The sequence below is a fragment of the Hemitrygon akajei genome, chromosome 3 (genome assembly GCF_048418815.1).
Source record: "Hemitrygon akajei chromosome 3, sHemAka1.3, whole genome shotgun sequence".
NCBI lineage: Eukaryota > Metazoa > Chordata > Chondrichthyes > Myliobatiformes > Dasyatidae > Hemitrygon > Hemitrygon akajei.
Window position 1 is genome coordinate 98023822 of NC_133126.1, and position 26402 is coordinate 98050223.

A 26402-nucleotide genomic window follows, 5' to 3' on the forward strand; every position below is an offset into this window, starting at 1 on the left:
AGAAGCTGCCCAAATTTCTGAATATTTCCAGCACTTCCTTTTTTTATTTAATACACATTCCATTTGATTACAAATCAGAAGAACAAAGAAAATTCTTAGGCTGTACAATAGTAGTGAGATGGAATGAATACAGAGGGAAATTAAAGAATACAAGAGTAATAAGAGTGGATTTCAATTTGCTCCAATATTGATTTAAACAGTGTCAGAAGGTCAGAAGATGGGAAGACTTTCTGAAATGTACAGAGAAGAATTTCTTTGATCAGTATGATTGTGACTGAAAGTGGAGGAGCATTAATTGGATCTGGTACTGGGTACTTCGACAGTTATGCAAAGTGGATTTCATGTTAGTGGGAAAACATTTAGGGAGCAAAAATCATAAAGCTTTCATTATTAAGAGATGGTAAAAAATCTAAATCAAAGGAGGACTAACTTCATCAAGAAGATAAGGAATCTGCTCAAGATGAAGAGATACCAAACAATAAAAAAACAGATGATCTATAAAAAAATGCTTCAAATACAGTACAAGCTAATTATATTCCCACACAATAGAAATGCAAGGAAATCAAAGTATATTTCCCAGATGACAAAGTAAGAAAGAAGAATAGATAAAACAAACCTGGTAAGTAACTGCAGTGAGAAGCAGGGCCAATAATAGAATAGTTTAGATGGGAAGTGAAAAATGAAAGTAAAGCAGGGAGAGAATGGGAGAAGACAATGACATTTAATACAAAAGGGATTCAGAAGATTTCTATGTAAGTTGTAGAGGTTACTGAATGGGGTGGAACTAATTGCAGATAATTGAGTTATGCAGAAGATACCTTTAGAATACTAAATGAGTACTTTATATTGTTTTAAGAAAGGAAGAATGCTGCTGAAGGGTCAGAATCAGAATCAGATCAGAATCAGGTTTATTATCACTAACATGTGACGGGCAGCTCAATGCAATACATAATCTAGCAGAGAGAAAAAATATGTAATGTAATTGATGAAAATGTACATAATTCACAGCCACCAACATTGAGTTGGGGTTAAGTGGCTGGTCTGATGTGATGACGTAAGTGCATAAAGTACTTTTACCTCACTTTGTGTTCAGTGTTTGGAGTACAATAAATGAGTTACAGTTTTGCTTAAACATAAAACGCCTCTGCTGTTTTTATTTGTAAAAACCTACACTGGTGACCCTGATGCTCTTGGACCTTTCCAGAGTTACTAACATTTCAGCTAATGCAGTCGCTTTGAAACTGCAGGCATTTTAGGAGATAAATACCGTTGCTTAGTTTGTACAAGCTGAGGCCAAACACACAATGTGAGAAATCACAGCCTATGACACCAAATATTTCTATGTAGTAGTGTCTCTCAGTAACACCACTGCTGCAAGAGTGGTGAGTCTTCTTGAATAGTCGCTTGAACACAATAAATACAGATCACTGAAAACTCTCCTTTTACAAACCTTTGGACTATCGAAGCCTGAGCGCGTCAAACAGTTGCCTGGCCTTGGTGATGCTGGGCTGTCGGAGCAAATGGACCATATGCTATCTCTCCTGGGAAATCACCATCCTTATTTTATTTTTAAAAAACTCTTCATGCAACAATAGCCTGATCAGGTTCGCATAGCCCTCGCTAATGTACCTGTGATGGACTAAAAGGAACTTGCTAAAATGGTTGATAGCCTACACTCAGTAGGCAGCAGTGCATAATTCCTCCTCCTTTCTTTACATCAATAAGCCTGATCAGTAAGGCCCCCAACATAAGGACGCCCGCACCTCCGAAACACATGATGCCGGACCTGCGTTTTTAACACCCTCACCTTGGTACAAACGTCAGGAAATGCTGACCACCCTGCAGCTTCGACAGTACCACCATATTGGGTTCATTATGAATTAGGCCAACTCTTCCTGTGTGACATGGGTGCTCAAGTGAGTGTGTCACCAGCATCGTCTATTGATGAGAAGGCAAAGAGTGACAAAACCTCACTGGAGGCTGCCAACAGCAGCAAGATTTAGACTTATGGGACACAATCGGTGACACTCTGCTTCAGTGGGCAACATGAAGCAGAACTTCGTCCTGGCTAAAATGGCTAGACCTCTGCTTGGTGCAGATTTCCTGTTTGCCCAAGAACTATTAGTTGATCTTAAGAACTGCCGGCTTATGTCAAGGACTTTGGGTCATTATCCTGCTCTCCCAGTAAGTTCCCCTCAACGACCCTGTCAAGCACATGCACCACCGCATGTGAGTTGGTCAATTCCTAAAGCTCACCAAGCCCATATTCTCCACTACAGTCACAAAACACAGGCTCAAGCATCACATTCCCATAACTGGTCCACCAGTCTATGCCTGCATGTGTAGACTGGACACAGAAAAGCTGGAAACTGCAAAGGTTGAGTTTGCCAACATGGAAAGGCTCGGCATCGTACACTAGTTAAATAGCTTCTGGGCTTGGAGTCTCCGTACGATCCTCAAGTACGATGGTGGTTGCTGACCAAGTGGTGATTACCAATGCCTTAATGAGGCCACCACAGATGATTGTTACCCAGTCCCACACATCCAAGACTTTCCAGTACGTTTAACTGGAAAGTTAATTTTTTTGAAAGTCAGTCTGGTTAGGGACTACCATCATGTGCCTGTGTGCTCAGAGAACACTCCCAAAACAGCTATGATAACCCTTTTGGCCTTTTTGAATTTCTGTGCATGCTGTTTGGACTGAAAAATACAGCACAGCACAGCCTTTCCAACAGCTGATGGATTCTGTATTAAAAGACTTTGATCTTCTTTTTGTTTACCTGGATGACATACTTCTCACCAGTCTGTCAAATCCAAACACATATCTGATCTTTGCACACTTTCTGAGCACTTAGGCCAAAATGGGTTGATTATGAACCCTGTTAAGTGCCAGTATGGGTTGTCAAACATTGGCGTCTTATTTCTGCAGAAGCTGTGAAACACCTCCCATCAAAAGTAGCCACTACTATGGATTTTTTTTAGGCATGGTGAGTTTCTATCACCGCTTCTTTCCATGAGCTGCTGAACTTGTGCTTCCCCTGTAGAGTACACTTAAAGGTAATGCCCCTAATCAGGTGCTTGACTGGTCAGTGGACATGACCAGGGCATTTGATGATATCAAATGAACTCTTTCTAATGTGACTCTACTGGTGCATCAGCTCCCCAATGCACCCACAGCCATAACTACTGACACTTCAGACTATTCTGTGGATGCTGTGCACGAACATCTGGTTGGAGGCGTGTGGCAGCCACTTGCCTTCTTCAGCCGCCAGCTATAACTCCCTGTAAGGATGTACAGCATGTTTGACCGTGAGCTTCTTAGTCTCTATCAGGCTGTCCGCCTTTTTTTTTCATCTAGAGGATCTCCATTTCACAGCATTCATTGACTACAAACTATTTGTGCTTGGGATGGCAAAAATATGGGACCCTTGGTCTGCACAGCAGCAACACCACCTGGCCTACATATTCACAACTGATTTACAGCATATCAAGGGCAAAAATAATGCTGTGGCTGACTGCCTCTCATGGCCAGCCATTGAGGCTGTACACATAAGGGTTGACTATGCCTGTATGGCAGCTGACCAGGTTATTGACCCAGAGATCCAGGCTTACTGAACAGCAGTCACAGACCTAAGGTTGGTTGACATTAAGTTCAGAGAAGCTGGGGTTTCACTCCTGTACAATGTCTCAACCGATTGCCCTTGCTCCATTTCGCCTGCAAACTGGAGGCAGACTGCTTTTAACATGCAAGAGGCCATGTATCCGTGCCAGAAGGCCTCACAGAAACTGAATACACTGGAGTTTGTTGGCACGGCCTTGGAAAGATGTGCACAACTGGACTGTAGCCTGTGTAGAGTGCCAGTGAGCAAAAATTAACTGTCATGTTCGTGCTTTTTGATTTTCCTGAGCAATGGTTTGACCATGTCAATGTGAACCTAGTTGGTCCTCTTCTCCACTCCCGTGGTTTCACACACCTCCTTACCATGGTGGACCACACCACCAGGCATCAAGAGGTTGTGCCTCCAGCATCGACGATGGCCACAGATGTGGCTCGGGCAGTCATCAGCACCTGGGTTGCTCAGTTTGGTGCCCCATTTGATCTTTCCTCTGACCATGGTCCCTAATTCATTTCAGACTTCTGGGCTGTGGTGGCCCAGAACTTTGGGATTAGGCTACATCATAACACGGTGTATCACCCACAGTCTAGTGGCCTGCGTGAGCAGTTTCACTGCTCTGAGGGTTTCCTTGTTGTTGGCATGATCGTCTCCCATGGGTCTTGCTGGGGCTCAGAACAGCTCCAAAAGAGGATCTTCAGTTGTCCGTGGCTGAGTTGGTATATGGACAGCTTTACAAGTGTCAGATGATTTCATTCCTGACACCATGACTGTGTGGTCAGCCTCTCAACAGCGTTCCACCCTCCTCAGTAAATTCAATTCCTTTTCTTCTATTCCTACCTCCCATGGCGTACAACACTCTTGGGTTTTTGTTGACCTACACTTCACCTCACTTGTTTTTGTCCACCATGACGCACACCAACATTCTCTTAGACCCCTTCCACATTTTGGAATGGGAAAACAAGATTTTTATCATAGTTAAGAGGGGTAAACCTGAATGTGTTTTGGTACATTACCTTAAACCAGACAAGATTTGGAGTATACTGCTGCTGTGCCCCTGCTGTCACACCATGACCATGGCCATGAGTATGTCAACACACCTCTGAACAAACCAGAGGCACCTGGGGTTCCTCCACCCATAGATCACAGGACCCAAGATGGGCTGCTTGTCCAAACTCCAGACAGGCTTACAATGAATGCATTAGAGATTTCTGGTGGGGGGTGGGGGCCTGTGTAGCGTAACATAATTGGGAGAAATGTACATAATTCACAGCCAACATTGACTTGGGTTTTGCTTTAAGAGCTGGTCTGACATGATGACATTGTTATGTAAGGATTTTTTTAGTTTCTGAAGTTCAATAAGATGTGTTATGGGTTTCAAAAAACATAAAACACCTCACCTTGTTTTATTTGCTAAAACCTACACATCTCGGGTACTACCTTAGTATCCATGAAATCTGTAGTATTCATGACATCTCCAAGGAGCAATGCTCCCAAAAGGCAGCGTCTCCATCATTCAGGATATGCCCTCTTCTCATTGCTACCATCAGGAAGGAGGTACAGAAATGAGACGGCACACAATGATTCAGGAACAGCTTCTTCCCTTCTACCATCCAATTTCTGAATCTACATTGAACACTACCTCACTACTTCTTTTATTTCTATTTTTGCACTACTTATTTAATTTAACATATATGTTACTTACTGTAATGCAGTTTTTTCTGCCATTCAGTGTGTTAGATGTTCATCTGTGACAATCTTGGCAAACTCATCAATGAATTTCTCTGCTGCATCATGATCATCAGCAGATGTATTATCACCACGAATCTTTAAAAATTTAATACCATGTCTTTTCTTAAATTTCTTTAAGCATCCTGCTGAATATTCAATTGTCAGTTCACCACGATAGATCTTTGCTTGTTTCATGATCAACATACTGTTAAACAGCATATGTTCACTCCAACGCTGATGAATCCATTCTTTTCATACACAAACAAGATCTTCATTTTCTGCTTCATGCAGCATTTTTCTACTTTTTATTAACTTCATTCATTACATATGTGAGGCCACTTCTCAGAACTGTCTGTGTTCTACAGTGGAGAACATCCCCAGTGCCTTCTGGAATCTTCCATTTGTCATGTCAGTGCTCAAAAATTTTCGGATATCGGATTTAGGAATTTCGGATGAGGGTTACCTAACCTGTACAGGTCCTCCCCAGCTGAAATCTGGTTCCCATTCCTGAGTAAGTTTAACAGTTCACAAATCAGAAATGTGGCTGCCAACTGAGTTCATACAGAGTAGAAGAAGCCTGCACCTCTGAAGTAGGTGGCAAATCTATCCTGCTGGTTTACAAAATGCTCATTCGTTTCTACAGGCTGCACATGATTTGGGCATTCCTAAGCTCCTCAGTGTTCTCTGACATTTTCCCAACTGCAGTGCTCATGATTATACTCTCTACTACAAATAAATCACTGATCACCATTTTATAAAATTTAACAATAACAAGAGTGGGTTTTTTTAAGGCATGGGGAGAGGACAATTTGCAAGAAGAGAGAAGTTTCAGCAAGGAAATCCAGAACACAGTGCAGTTTTTCAGCATTTCTGGAACGACTCTAAGAATTTGAGTTGAATGGCCCATATTTCTAGAATTTATTTCTCCACTGTAGTGCTATAGATATTCAGTCATTGTAAATTCAGGACTAAAATTGGAATATATTTAGATGTAAAGGGATTTAAAGGAAATGGGAACAGCACAGGAAGATGGAGTGAGAGAAATAATACAGAAAAAGCTTACTGAATAGAGAGGAAGGCAAGACAACAGAATGATCAACTCTGATCCTATGTATATTCTTAATGTAGGATCCTAAAAAATGCTTCTGAGAGCATGACATGGCTGGCCAGTGAGCTGGGAGTGTCACTGATTGTGTGCTCAGGGTTCTACACTGAGAACTGAATCTACAATCTTAACATTAACATGCACGGTGTAAATGGGCCAAGGTTCACACAATCTCATAACAAAGCATGATTATAAAAAGGTAGATGCTTAGATCACCTTTATGCCAATCTGTAATGGACAGTAAAAGTTCTGCAATGCAATTAAAAGGCTTCATTCTGCATACGTAACAACACCGAGCTGGAGAAAGTACTCAGCCCTTTGAGGCCATGCTGTCACTTAGTCAGATAATTCAGTAAAGTGATCTCAACTCCATTTACTCATCTTTACCCCAGACCCCAAATTTATTCTCAATCCTTTGTAAAGTATTGAAGTTCTACAAGTGTTTCAGTGAAGTTCTTAATTTCACTCTTCACTGTTTCCTCTCATTCCCAAACTCTCCATCAAATGGAAGGCATTTACTAAGACTACCTTAAAATCCTTAATCATTTTAGATACCTCAACTATATTAACCTCAAATTTCTATATTCAGCAAATATAACCCAATATTTTGCAACCACAATTCTATTACCTGAACTGAAACATGTTAAAAATTTGTGCTATTCCCCACATTTACATTAAAAGTTTATAAAATCAATGAATAAAATAATGAATAAGGTTCTGGTTTATAATCATTGTGATTAACCTATTGTGATTATGTAGATCAAATTGTGAGAATTCACTAAGCAATAATTTGCATCTTGAGGTAGGAAACTAATTCAACGTGCGTGTTATTGTAAATTAATGTTAAGCGCTGAAAAACAAGTTGATCTCAGGTTTCTCCAGGGAGATTATTGCCCTAGTACAAAACAAATGTGCAGTGATGTTGTTTTTGTAAACATTAGATACCAGTTGTTACATCCCTTGCAGACATACACCAGGAAACATTTCTTTTAATTTTAATACTGTGTTTTCAATATGTTCTGTACATATTTCCAGAGATTAGAAGTGTCAATACTGCAATATTAACAGATTATTTAATTTTACAATCAAAGTAGGTAAAAAATGAGAAATGATTTTCCACAAATTTTACTGTTCAGAAAATATCTGTTTGACAGTTTCTAAACTTATACCAACTAGTAAATTAAATTACTAAATGGGTTTATTAATGTCACATGTTTTGTGGTTGCATGCAAGCAAATGGAAATGAAAGGCAGTTTTTCACTGATGACATAGTTTCAGCTCATAGGACTAGATGTTTCAATCCCTTTGATAAGCAGATCCCAACTTGGTCACAGCATAGAGAACTTGAGGGTGGGGGGCTTGGAGGGTGGCAGATGCTTCCCAGGGGTCATCAGGTGGGTACGCCCCTTCTTAGATGTTTTGTCAATTTAAGCCCACTACTTCTCCTTGGGGCTCAACAGTGCGACCCGGCATCCCAGGCACACCACCTTCACATCTGGCCACCCATGGGTCATTTTAGGGCCTAGCTGCTGTCACTCCTCTTCACCCATAACCAGTGGCTGCTTTGCTCAGCTGCCTCGAGAGTTCTTTTATAGCTTGTCGCTGGCCCTGGCCACGGACTCCCAGTCCCTTCAGCAATCTGACCATGGATGTAGCCACAAATCCTCTGCAGCCAACTTCTACTGGGAAAATATTCACCTTCCATCCTTGCTGCTTAGCATCTGTAGCCAGCTCAGCACATCTTACATGTTTCTGCTCATGTGCCTCGCAGACTGCATCTTTCCAGGGCACTGTGAGCTCTGAGATTACTACAGCCTTCAGACTGCTGGACCACAAGACCAATTCTGGTCTGAAGGTGGTAGTGGTAATCTCTGAGGAAATATTAGCCTTTTGTCTATGTTGACAGCCATGTTCCAGTCATGAACAGGCTCCAGTATGCCTGACACCAACTGTGTCACTAAGAGTGGCACTGGCTGTCTTTGCCAGACAAAGGGAATGGTGGTTCTTCCAGTCATATGGGGCTAAGAGTTGATATTCAGCCTTTGCCTCTCCACAGGGGATGCCAAACATTTGAGGACCTAGTTGTACCTTCATGTGTATCTTCCTTGAGTGAGGCATACTTTGCAAGATGAGAGGATATGCTTGAGGTTTGCTGGTTCTTCCACAGAATGGACAAGCTGGTTCTTCACTGAGCCACTGGTTTAGATCTTTGGGAATTGAGAGAACATCATAAACAGTTCTTATAAGGAAGCTAGTCTTCCTTCCTTCCTTTTCCTATAAACCTTTCCAGCCACCCAATTGAAGGGCTGATCAATAGTCTATGAGAGTTTGTAACCAGCTGCAGTGGACACTACAACTGCCCTTGTTTTTAGATCTGCAGCTAAATCAATAGGTGCAGCCTCCAGCACAGAGTTGTTGTTTAACAAATCCTTCTCAAAGTTCATGCATCCTTTAGACAAGCAGGTTCAGCTGAAATGTTCCCTCAATTCTGCTGTCATTCAATTCATTTTCTATTAATTAAGACATTTGGCTGAGCTACCAACCTTCTTTGACATTAAGATCAGCTGTTTCTACCACATCTTCCCTCCTCCTTGGCCACAAAGCCAAGTTCTGTCCTAGGTCTTTACATCTTTGTCTAGATTCTCTCTCATTTTCTTCATGACTATCCAGGTACATCTCATTCTCAAGACTATGTTCAGCTCCCAAGCCTGCTCCCCCTAAATTACTGACCACCCAAGTTCCTACACTGGCTTCATGTTAATCTTCCTCACAATTCATATCTGAGTCAGCAATGCCTATCTGAGTAAACCTACCATGAGGAAATCTGCAGATGCTGGAAATTCAAACAGCACACACAAAATGCTGGTGGAACTCAGCAGGCCAGGCAGCATCTATAAGGAGAAGCACTGTCGACGTTTTGGGCCGAGACCCTTCAACAGGACTAACTGAAAGGAAAGATACTAAGAGATTTGAAAGTAGTGGGGGGAGGGGGAAATGCGAAATGATAGGAGAAGACTGGAGGGGGTGGGATTCTATAAGGAGAAGCACTGTCGATGTTTCGGGCCGAGACCCTTCATCAGGACTAACTGAAAGGAAAGATACTAAGAGATTTGAAACGTCGACAGTGCTTCTCTTTATTGATGCTGCCTCGCCTGCTGTGTTCCACCAGCATTTTGTGTGTGTTGTTTGAGTAAACCTACCCTTTGTTTTGCTGTCATTGAAACTGTCAGCCACCTCCAACCTCTTTGAATGTGCTTATTTTCCTGCAGCTTTAAAAGTCTACGTAATTTTTTCTGCCTTGGTTTCAGAGAAATAACCCACATCATCTGGTTGTGTCATCCAGCTGAGAAGCTAATACTCTCTAATTCAGGCAATATCCTGGTAAACTTCTTCTGCAAAACCTCCAAATCTTTTCTGTAGTACAGTGACTAGAACTACACACAATACTCCAAATAAGCCTAACCAAAGTTTTATGTACTGAAACATGACTTTGTGACTTTTCTACCCAATGCTGCAAATGATCATGAGGAGAGATTAAGCAGATTGAATTTATACTCACATGTTTAGACCGAGAGGTGATCTCACTGAAACATAAAGAATTCTTACATGCTTGGCAGAAAGATCAGAACTGATCTTTTCCTTAGCTGATATGCATAGAACCTGGGATTACAGGCTCAAAATGGGAGGGGGGACTGCAATATAAGACAGATAAAAAGATATTTTATATAGCGAATTGTTGGAATTCTCCAGCCAATAGTACCACTGAAGACCCAAATGTTTCAAGAGAGAGAATGATAAATTTTTAGATGTTATGAAATGAATGGATCTGGGATGAGTGCAAGAAAGAGGCTGTGAAATAAAAGATCAGCCATGAGTTTCTTGAATGGCCGTGCAGGCACAAGAAGCCAAATACCTTCCTTTATTGCCACATTCTTAAAATGTACCAAATCCCAGGAAATCCAGTGATGTTGTGCAGCCAGCCAAGCTTCGGGACCAGTGAAATCACACCTCCAGAGGATACTACCTTGAGTCTAATGTTGGACATTCTGCAGACTGATCAGTAATAATATTATACAGATTGTTAAATAATCTTCCCACAAATATCATGTCCCAGAGAAGTCCTCCAGATGCAACTTCCTTTATTTGGTTTAAAAAAGTCTGAATTTATAGAAAATATTGCTATTCAAAGCAAGCTCAAGTGAAGAAAGATTCCTCCAGTTGAAACCATAAAGTGAACAAATCAGAAATAAAAAACTATAACGCCATCAGTTTCTCTTGTTGACAATGTAAAGATCTCTAGACAAGCCCTGTACCAATGCTTTCATTACAGCAGAATGAAGACATTCTTATTAAGCATCTATATATTATTTAAAGAAGAGTTTCCAAACTGAATTTCTTCCAAGAGATTTATAGATTAATGATGAATAAATGATTTTAATTACACATGGATGTATTTTCAAAGGCACTGATCAAAATAAATAGACATGTGGCAATTCTATTCATATCATTACTCAAGTTTATACCCACTCCTATACTATGTGTACCTTTTCTCCCTCCTGCACTTTCTTTCTCTTTGACTCACAGCTTTGTGCCTCATTTCCTTTCCTCCCTCCCCACAGCATCACTGGTCTTCCCTACGCTAGATTCTCTCACTCCATTCTCTCAACAGCACCAAGTTAATGTAATGTGTTATTAAAAAGTAGAAAATCAATTACTTGCTTATGGGAAAATAATTTAATTAGCTTTGAATGGTATTAGTACCCTTGCGAAGGTTGCTTACCTCGTATGTTGTGATTCTGAAACCGTACATTACACTTCCTTGTGTTTCTTCCACCTGTGGAAGAAGAAGATAGATAGATAGATAGATAGATACTTTATTCATCCCCATGGGGAAATTCAACTTTTTTTCCAATGTCCCATACACTTGTTGTAGCAAAACTAATTACATACAATACTTAACTCAGTAAAAAATATGATATGCATCTAAATCACTATCTCAAAAAGCATTAATAATAGCTTTTAAAAAGTTCTTAAGTCCTGGCGGTTGAATTGTAAAGCCTAATGGCATTGGGGAGTATTGACCTCTTCATCCTGTCTGAGGAGCATTGCATCGATAGTAACCTGTCGCTGAAACTGCTTCTCTGTCTCTGGATGGTGCTATGTAGAGGATGTTCAGAGTTTTCCATAATTGACCGTAACCTACTCAGCGCCCTTCGCTCAGCTACCAATGTTAAACTCTCCAGTACTTTGCCCACGACAGAGCCCGCCTTCCTTACCAGCTTATTAAGACATGAGGCGTCCCTCTTCTTAATGCTTCCTCCCCAACACGCCACCACGAAGAAGAGGGCGCTCTCCACAACTGACCTATAGAACATCTTCAGCATCTCACTACAGACATTGAATGACGCCAACCTTCTAAGGAAGTACAGTCGACTCTGTGCCTTCCTGCACAAGGCATCTGTGTTGGCAGTCCAGTCTAGCTTCTCGTCTAACTGTACTCCCAGATACTTGTAGGTCTTAACCTGCTCCACGCATTCTCCATTAATGATCACTGGCTCCATATGAGGCCTAGATCTCCTAAAGTCCACCACCATCTCCTTGGTCTTGGTGATATTGAGACGCAGGTAGTTTGAGTTGCACCATATCACAAAGTCCTGTATCAGTTTCCTATACTCCTCCTCCTGTCCATTTCTGACACACCCCACTATGGCCGTGTCATCTTCTTCACATTCTTCACTTCTGCACATGGCAGGACTCCGAGTTATATTGGAAGTCCGATGTGTACAGGGTGAACAGGACCGGAGAGAGCACGGTCCCCTGCGGCGCTCCTGTGCTGCTGACCACCGTGTTAGACCTACAGTCTCCCAACCGCACATATTGAGGTCTATCTGTCAAGTAGTCCACTATCCAATCCACCATGTGAGAGTCTACTCCCATCTCCGTTAGTTTGTGCCTTAAGATCTTGGGCTGGATGGTGTTAAAGGCACTAGAGAAGTCCAGGAATGTAATCCTCACAGCACCACTGACCCCATCTAGGTGAGAGAGGGATTTGTGCAGCAAATACGTGATAGCATCCTCCACTCCCACCTTCTCATTATACGCATTACAGCTAACACTTCACTATAAAAAGTGTAGCCAAAAATGTCACATGTAAAGTATAGAGTTTACCACAATATTAATCCATACATGTAAACCTGGATAAATTTCAAGAGTTCATTCACTTATTGGACTATCTAGTATCTACAGTATATAACCCAAACACCTCAGCAGGATAAAAATTAGCAAGGTAACTGTAGGCCAATTTTCTTCAGGAACATTGAAGTAATGGAAGTTTTCTGAGTATGGAATTCTATTAATTCAGCACAGAGTGGAATCAAATAATTATTCTGATATTCAGAACTGCCCAACAATCTTGAAGTGGTCCACTCAGGGCTTTCTACATTGATAGTACAACATTATCCTACTTCTAGATATAAAGGATGGAAATAATTTTCTTTAAAACTTTCAATAGAGCAATGATTACAATTTTCTGAAGTTCAAAAAGTAGCTCAAATATAACAGTTCAGAATCCAGTCTGATTTGTATAGAGTAAAAACTAGAGATAAAGGAAAGGGTCATTTAACTCAAGCCTGTTCTGCATTTAGTGATGTTGTGGCCAATCTGCAACCAAAAGCTCCCCACTCTCCTTTATTTGCACTCAATACTTCAGTTTCTTTTTAAAAATCTATTAATCTCATATTCAGAAATAACAACTGGTCCAACAGCAATTGTCACTTCTGAAAGAGAATACAATTTCTGCCTCCCTTTGAGTAATCTGCCACTTTATCTTCACTACTTAAAAGGTCTAGTTTTAAGTTTACACTCCCCAATCTTTATAAAATAGTTTCTAGCAACCCCCAATTCCCCTTAATTCCTCTAATCAAATCGCTTTTAAGCCTTCTAGGATCTGAGGATAGAATCACAATTGTGCAAGCTCCATTCATCATTACAGTGCAAACCAGTTATTATTCTTGTTTCCAATAATGTTCACTAACAAGAAATGATCTAAGTTTTCCACATTTGTAGCACAGCTCCCCATTTCTAGACATAAAAGTCCATTACTCTTTTAGATTATTTTCCTTACCCAGCCACAGTGTTTATTGATCTATGTGCATAAAAACCCCAAGTCTCTTTGGATTCCCACTTCTTTTCTCATTTAGAAAATGCATGGCTTTCCCTTTTTAGGTTCAAATCAGATGATCAAATGGCTTTCAGTGTTTAAATTTGTTTGGCAGTGAGAAATACACTCAATATTCTGACACAAAGCCCCTAAACCTAGTCAGTAAAGTTGTAAACATGTTCTCCTACTGGCCAAGCATGTGTTTGGTGAGGTAGAGACCATTTCTAAAGGCATCTCAATAAGACCAGAGAAGTATGTCTCCACCTCTGCTAAAAATAACATGGGAATTACAGAATGTAGGAGTAAGACAAAATGCTTTATACAATAATGTATCTACTTCTGTTATTTAATTAGAAGACATAGTTTTTCCAACCAAAACTTGCTGACTTTTTTATTGTTCTGTGGCAACATATTTTTACAATGGTGTATAGTTGAATGTATAGATTCCAATGCCCTGCTATCCCCCTGCTATCAACATGGCCTCAATTTCTAATCCACAAAACTGCCATGGAAGTAAGTAATTCTTAATCCTGAGGGATAGCCTAAGAAGCAGCAGATAGTTCTTTTGCAAACATGTAAGAGATAGATGAAGGAAATACAGAACAAATTAGGCATCAAATACACTGTGGGGCAGTGAATAGAGCTTGAAAAGAAAAGGATGAAGGTGATATTGCAGCAGAGTGAGAAGAGATGGTAAATGGAAATGAAGAACTGACTAGATTGGTAAAATAAAGGCAAACAGTGCCTAAATAACCTTCAATGGACTAAGAGAGAGGACTGACAAGGGGAGTGTAGTAGATGTAACTTCAAGTACCATATAAATATTCAAATAAGAACATGACATAAATGGGATGGTGCTAACTTGTATAAGAAATTGACTGAGGCACAAGAGCCAGAGAATAGTGGTGAATGATTATTTATCTGACAAAGTGAAAACTCCCAAAGGTCAGTGTCAGACACTTTGTTTTTCAATTTTATATGTAATTTAAAGATGTGGATTTAGAGAATACTTTTTTTTACAACACCATACAAAACTTAGAAATGTAGAAAATAGACTACTTTAAAGCAGTGTACTCCAGGAGGATGCAGGCAAACTGATGGAATGATCAGGTGTATCACAAGTCTATTTTAATATTAAAAAGTGTGAAGTGTACTTAGGGAGAAACAACAAAGAGAGCATATTACCCCAAACAGTACAATAAAGAGAGGGGAGGGGTGAGAAGGGAATTCAGGATGACAGGAACATAAAGGTATGTATTTAATAATCTTTGAAGGTGATAGGACAAATTAATTAGCCAATTGAGGAAAATAAATTGGTTAAAAAAACCCATGGTAAATCCGCACAAATTGCTGATTAAGCCTAATCTGAAGAACTATAAACATCTGGACATCTGATGTTTTGGGTGTACAGTATATGAAAATGACGTTAGGGTTAAGGTACAAGTTCAAGGCATGCATATTAGAAAACTACCAATGAGCATCAGAAGCAATACCAAGAGTCAAATGAGATTAATAGTACAAAAATTCTACTTCAACATATTTTAAATTTAGAAAATGAGACAGTAAAATATGAAAATAGTTGTGGTGGCAGTGCCTGTAAACTTATTTACCCCCCACCCCCAGAAGATTTCAGTTTTATTGTTTTAAAACATTGAATCACAGTGGATTCAATTTGGCTTTTTTTGATATTGATCAACAAAAAAAGACACTTTCATGTCAAAGTGAAAACAGATCTCTACAAAGTGATCTAAATTAATTATAAATGCAAAACACAAAATAATTGATTGCTTAAGTATTCACCCCTTTTAAGAGTAGTGGACATAGCCCAGACCATCATAGGAAAAGCCCTCCCCTCCCCATCTCCTCCAGCCCTGACATTCTGACCTTTTCAATCTGGTCCAGTGCTTAAATTAGCCAAACAGCAGGCCATTCCTCACTCTCAGACCCAGGCCTTGCTGCTTCAATATGCTCTCATGCCTGGGACCCGCGGCCTCAATTCCGCCCATAACCAATCTTTCTAATCTGACCTGGTGCTTAAATCAGTCAAACACCGACTTGTTTCTCACTCTTGGGCCTGGGCCCCGCTGCCTCAACTCTACCTTGCCACAGCTCGCCTCGCCTCAGTTCTGCTGCTTTGGATCGCCAAGTCCACTCCAGCAATGGTCAAACATTGGCTTGTTCCCAGCTCTCAGGCCCAGGCCCAGGCCCCGCTGCCTTGATTCGGCTCATATACACCATGCAGAAATATCCTGCACCTTTGCAACTTCAGTTTTTGCTCAAAAATGCTAGGTTGTACAGGTAGTTCAAAAGCTCAACTCCAAAACAGAAGTTACAGGCTATTGATTGCAGTGAACATTTCTGAGAAAAAGTGTGTTAATAATGCAGTTAGTAGTTTTGTTTGCTGCCAGCAATTTGTTGCTGTGCTTCACCAGTGCCATCTTAAACGAGTGACTGGTGACATAGACGTACTTTGATAATAAACTTTGAACTCCGATTGAGAGAAGACTGATGGGGTTTTGTCCTGCTTTTTGAGCATTGGACATATCTGGATAGTTTTATACATGTTCAGGGAGAATTCATGTATTGTAGCTAACTAAAACTGCATGTCTATGTATTTAGCTACTTCCAGAATACAAGCCTTCAGCATTACAGTACTTCAAAATATTTTTAAAAATTGTAAATGCAGGAAATCTGAAATAAAAACAAAACAAAATTAGAAAACTCTGCAGATTAAGCATTCTCTGTGGAAATAGAAATAAAATGATGCTTTAGGCTAAGTAGCTTCAATGCAAGTATCTAATCAGCCAATCAAGTGGCAGCAACTCCATGCATAAAAGCATACAGACAGACAATTGGTTCAGTTGTCAGATCAAACATCAGAACGGGGAAGAAATGTGATCTAAGTGATTTTAACAGTGGAATGATTATTGGTTTGAGTATCTCAGAAACTGATCTCCTATGGTTTTTATGCACAATATCTAGAGTTTACAGAAAATGGTGCAAAAAAAAACATCCAGTGTGTGGCAGGTTTGTGGGCAAAAACGCCTTGTTCATGAAAGGGTTCAAGCTGACAAGGTGGCAACAGTAACCCAACTAACCATGTGGTGTGCAGAAGAGCATCTTTGAACGCACATGTCAAACCTTGAAGTAGATGGACTATAGCAGCAGAACTATGAACATGCATTCAGTAAATATGGAGTGTGTTTTCCTTTCCACACTTGCTGCATGAACTTGTTAGTGTTTTTGGCACTTTGTTTTTATTTCAACATTACAGCAATCTCCCAGGCCCACAGCTATAATTACCCATTTCTTGATGATGTGCAAGTTAATTTGACTGAAGTCTGTAAGAGCCCTGGAAGTAGAGATTAATTTGTTCCCTTAACATTAATGGCTAAAGATTATTTTTAAACATTGCCATTCTTTTTGCAATATTTTATCTATCTATCCTATGATTAAAGAATTCAGTCTCAAAAAATCACAAGCCTGAGGTATTATGATCCTTAAACTTACAATGTAAAATTAACCAGAGATTGATCATGACATTTTACAATATACTGCCTTTGTACTGCTTAAAAACTAACCTTTTCTCTTCTGAAAGCCAAGCTCATTTTCCACAGCAAAATCTCCTTGAAACCTGGTTAAAAAAATGCAGTGGTTATTATATGTGCATTCCACACTTTTAACACTCCCATATGAATAGTCATTGTTAACTTTGCACCTGGGAAGGAATCCAATGGCACAGTTCTGTGTATTAATGAGATTATATAAAACCAAATTCAGTTCTCAATTTTGGTGAAATTTCAGCATTAAAACATTCTTCATTTTATTCAGATCGAAATATTCAAAACAATGAAAGAAGAAAATTAATAGTTGCAAGATACTTTGGTTTTAAATGAGCTTCTTAAAGGTATCAAATTACAACACCTCACACTTGTCTGCATTAAATTCCATCTGCCATTTTCAGCCCATTTTTCCAGCTGGTCCAGCTTTGATAGCCTTCCATGATGCATCCAGTCTTGGTGTAATCTGCATATTTGCTGATACATTTTACTATATTACTATCCAGATCGTTGATATCCAGACTCTACAACTCGTGTTCTTGATATATATATATTGCTTATTTATTTATGATTACTATTGTTTTTTTCTTTTTTGTATTCACATAGTTTTTGTCTTTGCACATTAGATGGCAAACATCTTTGCCTCTGTAATCTGTATATGGTCCATTCCCTCAGTGCTGTTTTGCCTTACTTCTATAGATTTTATCCATCTCCCAAATAAACACAGATGCAAAAATATTCATTTAGTATCTCTTTGAGCTCCATGCATAGATGACCATTCGGATCTTCAAGTGAACCAATTTTGTCCCTTCCTATCCTTTTGCTCTTAATATTTCTGAAAATGCCTTTAGTTTCTCCTTCACCTTGTCTGCTACAGCAACTCTATTCCTTCTTTTAGTCCTCCTGCTTTCCTTAAGTGTTTTCTTGTATTTCTTATACACCCCAAGTATCTCATTTGTTCCTGCCTGCCTATATCTCCTTCTTCTCCTTAATCAGGGCCTCAATGTCTCTCAAAAAAAAAAGCCTCTCTAAACCTATTTCCCATTCCTTTTACACTGACAGGAATATACAAAATCTGTACTCGCAAAATGTCACCTTTGAAGGCCTCCCACTTGCCAGGAAACAACCTGCCCCAATCTACTCTTACCAGATCCTTTCTAATACCATCAAGATTGGCCTTTCTCCAATTTAGGATCTCCACCTGAAGACCAGACTTACACTTCTTCACAATTATCTTGAAACTAAATGCATTATGATCACTAGATGCAAAGTATTCCCTTACACAAACTTCTGTCACCTGCCCTGCCTCATTCCCTTATGGGAGATCTAGTATCTCACTCGCCTTTTTTGGGATCTCTATGTATTGATTAAGGTAACTTTCTTGAACATGTTTGACAAACTCTATCTCATCTAGTCTTTTTACAGTATGGAAGTCTCAATCAATATGTGGAAAATTAAAATCACCTACTATCACAACCTTATGTTTTTTGCAACTAAATCAGAATCAGATATAATATCATTGGTATACAGTATGTTGTGAAATTTGTTAACTTCACGGCAACAGTACAATGAAATACATGATAAATAAATATAGAGAAAAAATGAGTTACATTAAGAGTGTTTGTGTGTATGTATGTGTGTGTGTATATATATATATACAATGTCTATTAAATAGTTAAGTTAAAATAAGTTAGTGCAAAATAACAAATAAAGTAGTGAGGTAGTGTTCATGGGTTCAATGTCCATTTAGAAATCAGATGGCAGAGGGGAAGAAGCTGTTCCTGAATCACTGATGTATGCCTTCAGGCTTCTGTACTCCTTCCCAACAGTAACAGTGTGAAGAGGGCTTGTCCTGGGTGGTGGGAATCCTTAATGATGGACGCCGCCTTCCTAAGACACCTCTCCTTAAAGATGTCTTGGATACTATGGAGGCAGTACCCATGATAGAGCTGACTAATTTTACAAGGTCCTGGAACTTATTTCAATCTTCAGCAGTAGTCCCCCACCAGACAGTGATGCAGTCAGTCAGAATGCTCTCCATGGTACATTTGTAGAAGTTTCCAAGTGCTTTAGTTGACAAACCATATTTCCTCAAACTCCTAATGAAATATAGCTTCTGTCTTGCCTTTTTTGTAGCTGCATCAGGTTAGGTCCTCAGAAATATTGACACCTAGGAACTTGAAATTGCTCACTCTCTCCACTTCCGATCCCTGTATGGGGATTGGTTTATGTTTCCTCGTCTTACCCTTCCTGAAATCTATAATCAGCTCTTTGTTCTTGCTGATGTTGAGTGCAAGGTTGTTGCTGTGACACCACTCAACTAACTGATATACTTCACTCCTGCACGCCCTTTTGTCACCATCTGAAATTCTGCAAACAATGGTTTCTCTTCATGATGTTGGACTTTGCTTTATAGGAATAATGGCCTGCAAACCCTGCCAGAATTGACATGCATCCAATGTCACCTCTATTCTCTCCTGGAACTGTTTCTTGGCTCTTGAAATAGCCCTCCACGAATAATACCTGGTTTTCTTTACAGACCTAGATCACCAGACTTAAATGCCACAGATCTAGCCCTTAGCAAGCTAGAAGTTCCTGGTTCATCTATATCTTTTGGTGTGGGAATGTGCAGCAAGTTTTCATAGGCACACACTCATCCACACAGGTTTTAATGAATTCGGTGACAACTGTGGCATACTCATCCAGATTCCAAGATGACTCCCTGAACATAATCCAGTCCACCGATTCAAAGCAGTCCTGTAGGTGCTCCTGTGCTTCCCTTGTCCATACATTCTTGGTCCTCACTACCAGTGCTACAATCTTCAGTCTCTGCCTATGCTCAGAGAGTAGAAGTACCGCCAGGTGATCAAACTTTCCAAAATGTGGTCTTGGGATAGCACAGTAGGCACTCTTGATCTTAGTGTAACAGTGATCCAATGAGTTATTTCCTCTGGTACCACAGGTGAATTGTTGGTAATAATTATCAAGCTGGCCGAGTTAAATCCCTCAGAATGATGGGGAATATATCAGGGTGCACTGTTTCATTCCTCTTGGTTACATCACTCAGTTCATCTAAAGCCTGTTTGACATTAGCCTGAGGTGGAATATACACCACTAGCAAAAAGATCACTGAAATCTCCCATGGCAGGTAAAATAGCCAACACTTAATTGAGATATTCCAGGTCTGGTGAGCAATATTAGGACGTCACCGACACATTAATACACCACAAGGAGTTGATTGTGAGATACATCTCCACCTCTGCTTTGACCGACCTATCTTGACTGTGTATTGTGAACCTGTCTATTTGAATCACTGTGTACGGCATGGAAGGGGTTAACCTAGATTTTGGAAAACAGAGGACATAGGCATTCCTAACGTCCCTCTGATACAACACTCTAGCTCTGAGATCGTCAATTTTACTTACCAGAGACTATTTGTTTGCCAGCAAGATAGATGGCATTGGGAGTCGAGAACCTCGTTTTTCCTAAGTGCACCGTCAGACCAGCACATCAACCCTTCTTTCGCTAGCGGCTTCTTAAAGAGGCAAATTGGCTCCTCTGAATCCCACTGACAATTGTGTGGTCTATATAAAATCCCATTAATTTGGTCATCCTTTTATTCCTCAGTTCCACCCATATAGAATCAATAAATAAGATCTGAGTACAGCCGTGACATTTTCTTGACTAGTAATGCCATACACCCCCTTTTTAATCCCTCCCCCTCTATCACATCTAAAACAACAAAATATCAGAACACTGGGCTGACAGTCCTGCCCTTCCTGTAACAAAGTCTCATTAATGGATACAATGTCATAATTCTATGTGCAGATCCATGTCCTAAGCTCATCCACCTTTCCTACAATACTCCTTGCATTAAAATCACTATCATTATGTACTGTGTTGTATGATGTGGGCAATCATGGTCTCTTTGATCAGGACTGTTCTTGGTAAATTTCTCTACACATGTGGTTTGCCACTTCCTTCTTCTGGGCAGTCCCTTTACAAGAGGGGTAACCCCAGCTATTATCAATACTCTTCAAAATTGTCTGCTTGGTCGCATAACCAGGTCTTGTGATATGCACCACCTGCTCCCACGGGTATTATCTCCCTCTAGTTCAGATGTAAACCTCCAGGCTGTACAGATTTTGTCTTCCCTGCAAGAGAGCCCAATGATTCAGAAATCTAAAGCCCTCCCTCCTGCACCATCACCTTAGCCACATGATTTTCTTATTTCAGGCCTCACTAGCATGTGGCATGGGTAGCAATCCTGAGATCACAACCCTGGAAGTCATGTCATTTAACCTTGCACCTAATCCCCTGAAGTCACTTTGCAAGACTATCCTACCCATTTCTTGGTACCGACATAGACCACAGCCTCTGGGTGCTTACCCTCCAACTTAAGAATGCTGTGGATTTAATCCGAGATATCTCTGACCCTGGAACCCAGGAGACAACATTCCATGCGGAAATTTCAATCTCGTCCACAGAATCTCCTGTTCTTTCTATTGAAATTCCTATCACTACAGCTCACCTCTTCTCTCTTCCCTTCTGAGCCACTGAATCAGACAGTGCCAGAAACCTGACCTCTGTGGCTGTCCTCTGCGAGGTCATCCTTGTTAGCAGAGTACCTTGTTATTAAGGGGAACAAACACAAGAGTACTCTGCACTGGCTGCCTATCCCCTTTCCCTCTCCCATCAGTCATCTGTGTCCTGCACCTTGGGACCTGCACCTGAACTCTTCTTCCGTCGCCTATTTCTCGGAGCCTACTACTTTAACAAGGATTCCCCTCCCCCTATTGATGACCCCTTCTCCCGTCTTCAACCCTCCTCCTGGACACCCCCACCAGGCCTTCCACCTGCACTTGATCTTTTCATCTCTAACTGTCGCCGAGACATCAACTGTATCAACTTCACCATTCATCTCTCCTGTTCCAACCTCACTCCCTCTGAACGCACTGCTCTCCACTCTCTCCGCACTAATCCTAACCTCAACATCAAACCCGCAGACAAAGGTGGTGCCGTAGTAGTCTGGCAGACGGACCTCTACCTCAGTGAGGCCAAACTGCAGCTCTCTGACACCTCCTCTTATTTACCCCTGGAACAGGACCCCCACCAAAAAACAATTGTCTCCCGTACCAACACTGCCCTTATCAACTCCGGAGACCTTCCATCCTCAGCTAAAAAACTCATAATTCCCACAACCCGCACTGCTCGCTTTTACCTCCTCCCCAAGATCCACAAGCCTGACTGTCCTGGTAGGCCTATAGTTTCGGCCTGCTCCTGCCCCATTGAACTTGTATCTGCCTACCTGGACTCCATTTGGACTCCAACACCAGCTCCATAGCAAAGAAAGCCCAGCAGCATCTCTACTTTTTGCGAAGGCTGAGGAAAGTCCATCTCCCACCCCTCATCCTCATCACATTCTACAGGGGTTGTATTGAGAGCATCCTGAGCAACTGCATCACTGCCAACGGATAGTAAGGTCAGCTGAGAAGATCATCGGGGTCTCTCTTCCTGCCATCACGGACATTTACACTACACGCTACATCCGCAAAGGAAACAGCATTATGAAGGACCCCATGCACCCCTCATACAATCTCTTCTCCCTCCTGCTGTCTGGGAAAAGGCTCCGAAGCATTTGGGCTCTCACGACCAGACTATGTAACAGTTTCTTCCCCCAAGCTATCAGACTCCTCAATACCCGAAGCCTGGACTGACAGCTTGCCCTACTGTCCTGTTATTACTTATTGTAATGCCTGCACTGTTTTTGTGCACTTTATGCAGTCTGGTGTAGCTTTCTCTGTGTTTTTTTTAATTATGTAGTTCAGTCTAGTTTTTTGTACTGTGTCCTGAAAAACGTTGTCTCATTTTTACTATGCACTGTACCCGCAGTTATGGTCAAAATGACAATAAAAGTTGACTTGACTTGACTTGATTTTGTCACCCATAGTTCAGTCCCTCCCCACCTACATCTGGGATACATCCTACGTCCTCCACCTCTTCAATAACTTCCAGTTCCCCGGTCCCGACCGCTTCATTTTCACCATGGATGTCCAATCCTTATACACCTCAATTCCCCATCCAGAAGGCCTCAAAGCCCTCCGCTACTTTCGGGTTAATAGACCTCACCAGTTCCCCAACACCACCGCACTCCTCCGGTTGGTGGAACTGGTACTCACACTTAATAACTTCTCTTTCAGCTCTTCCCACTTTCTTCAGACCAAGGGTGTAGCTATGGGCACTTGCATGGGCCCCAGCTACGCCTGCCTCTTCGTGGGTTATGTGGAACAGTCTATGCTCCGAATCTATACTGGTACCACTCCCCAACTTTTCCTTCGCTACATTGACGACTACATTGGTGCTGCTTCCTGCACCCATGCTGAGCTCGTCAATTTCATTGACTTTGCCTCTAACTTTCACCCAGCCCTCAAATTCACTTGGTCCATCTTGGACACTTCTCTCCCCTTTCTCGATCTCTATCTCTGGAGACAGACTGTCCACTGACATCTTCTATAAACCCACTGACTCCCATAACTACCTTGATTATACCTCTTCCCACCCTGCCAAATGTAAAAAAGCTATTCCCTATTCGCAGTTCCTCCGTCTCCGCCGCATCTGCTCCCAGGATGAGGCTTTCAATTCCAGGACATCTCAAATGTCCTCTTTCTTTACGAATTGTGGTTTCCCTTCTGCCGTCATCAATGATGCCTTCACACGCATCTCCTCCATTTCCTGCACCGGCCCTCATCCCATCCTCCCGTCACCACAACAGGGACCATGTTCCCCTTGTCCTCACCTACCACACCACCAGCCTCCGGATCCAGCATATTATCCTCCGCAACTTCCGCCACCTTCAACAGGACCCCACCACTAAGCATATCTTTTCCCCTCTACCCCTTTCTGCTTTTTGCAGGGATCGTTCCCTCCGGAACTGCCTGGTCCACACGTCCCTCTCCACAGATCTCCCACCTGGTACTTATCCCTGCAAGCATAAGTGCTACACCTCCTCTCTTACCACCATTATGGGCCCCAAATAGTCCTTCCAGGTGAGGCAACATTTCACTTCTGAGTCTGTTGGGGTAATCTATTGCATCCGGTGCTCCCAGTGCGGCCTCCTCTACATCGGCGAGACCCGACACAGATTGGGGGACCGCTTTGTCGAGCACCTCTGCTCCGTCTGCCACAACAGATAGGATCTCCCGGTTGCCACCCACTTCAACTCTGTTTCACATTCCCATTCGGATATGTCCATACATGGCCTCCTCTACTGCCATGATGAGGCCAAACTCAGGTTGGAGGAGCAACATCTCATATACTGTCTGGGTAGTCTCCAGCCCCTTGGTATGAACATCGAATTCTCCAACTTCCGGTAATTCCCTCCCTCTCCCTTCCACCATCCCACTTTCACTCTGCCTCCTCTTCTAGCTGCCTACCACCTCTCTCATGATTCTGTCTTCTTCTACTACCCATAGTGCTTTCCCCTTACATTCCTTCTTCATCTCTCCTGCCTATCCCCTCCCTGTTTCCCCTCCCCCACCCCTTGATCTTTCCTGATCCCCCCACCTTCTTTATAGGGCCCCTACCCCCTCCTTCTTCAGTCCTGACAAAGGGTCTCGGCCCGAAACGTTGACCGCTCATTTCAACGGATGCTGCTGAGTTCATCCAGCTTTTGTACGTGTTGATTTGACCACAGCATCTGCAGTGTACTTTGTGCTTACCTTGGGTGCAACTACTTCCTTGCATGTCCTGTCTATCAATCTCTCAGCTTCCCAAATGATTGAGAGTTTATCCAATTCTAACTCCTTAATGTACTTTTTGCAGGTGTAGTCATCAGGGATGCTGGAGGTCTCCCTATGTTCCCAGAACCCAAGGAGAAAGGGGGGAAGTGGGGGGGGGGGAGGTAAAATCTTCTTAACTAAGCCTAAGCCTCTTGAGCCAAAGATTCAACTCCCCACTCTAACACTGGCCAACTCATACATTGGCCACTATGCTTAAACTTAACTTCTTTTAATTGGCTTCTTCCAAATGCCAAATTACTTACAATCCAACATCTCCTCAGGAAATGTGGGGCACAGAATGTCCCAACTGCTCCCATTCACTTCTTTTGAAATCCCTCTTTCTCTATGGCTTTCTGGCTCTCTCTGTTATTTTTGGTTTTATCTTCTGCAGCTATCTATTCTTGTTGTCTACTCATCATGTATCAAGAGAAATTTATTCATCCTCCACTCCCTTCAGTTTCCAGAGATAGAGAAAATCATAGAAGAATTCACAAGTTAAACAACTCTCGGGAGACTGATACAAAGTCTTGACCTGAAACATCAACCACCATGTTGCCTCCACAGATGCTGCCTGACTCATTGAATTCTTCCAGCAGTTGGATTTTGCTTCAAATTCCACTATGTGCAGTCTCTCATGTCTACATATGGGAAAACACCTCCTTTCCAAGCCTTTCAACCCAATACCTGAAAAGCCGACAACCACTCTTTATGCTGGTAAGGGACTGTTTCCCTCTTCTGGGGAAATTAGAACTAGAAGTTATAGCCTCAGAATCAACTATTTGGTTTCAAATTTCTCCATCAGATAGTTGCAAATCTGAAATGCCCCACTTGAAGGGTAGTGAATGTTTAGTCTTTAAATACATTCAAGGCAAGGTTCAATAGACTTTTGGACTCTAAAGGGATCGAGTGAGAGTGAGAAAGTAGATTTGAGGTGGAGCATCTTATTGACAAGGTCGAAGCCATAATTCACTTCTGCTCTTACTTTGTACATACTTACATCAGTCATTCTTCACTCTTACCACGGTTTAAATTCACCTCTGAAATTAAACACATGCCCTGCGCCAGCCAAAATGGATCTTCTCTTTAAGACCAATTTTAAATGCAAAAGAGCACCAGCTATTTTCTCCTGAAGCATGCAGGTGCTGAACAATAAACAAAGTGCTGCCTGCGTCAAGACATTTTACATATAGCACAAAATTGATCTAATATCTGCATTAAGCTCAACTGTTGCAGGTTGATCACACATTGAAAAAATCTGCATATGATTTTGGAGTGAATCAATTTAACTCCTTTTTCCATTTATGTATCATAACCATAAGTTTCTGTTCATTGATTCTGGGACTGCCAGTTTAACTCATCTTCCCAAGACGGCGATGGTGACATATAGCAAAATTTTATTGACACTTCACTAAACTACTAAATATATTTCTTCTGATTTATAATTAATGCAATCCG

At 41.4% G+C, this 26402-nt stretch overlaps 1 protein-coding gene across 6 annotated transcripts in view; it reads right to left on the minus strand.

The window, feature by feature from the left end:
- The window catches only part of LOC140725242 (uncharacterized), a 373081-nt gene that overhangs the window by 73978 nt on the left and 272701 nt on the right, over positions 1-26402 (minus strand). For all 6 annotated transcript variants that reach the window (XM_073040438.1, XM_073040435.1, XM_073040437.1 and 3 more), the window contains 2 exons: positions 17191-17243; positions 11231-11284 (listed from right to left, as the gene is read on the minus strand). In XM_073040438.1, coding sequence (XP_072896539.1) covers positions 11231-11284; positions 17191-17243 — 107 coding nt within the window. The remainder of the gene's footprint in view (positions 1-11230; positions 11285-17190; positions 17244-26402) is intronic.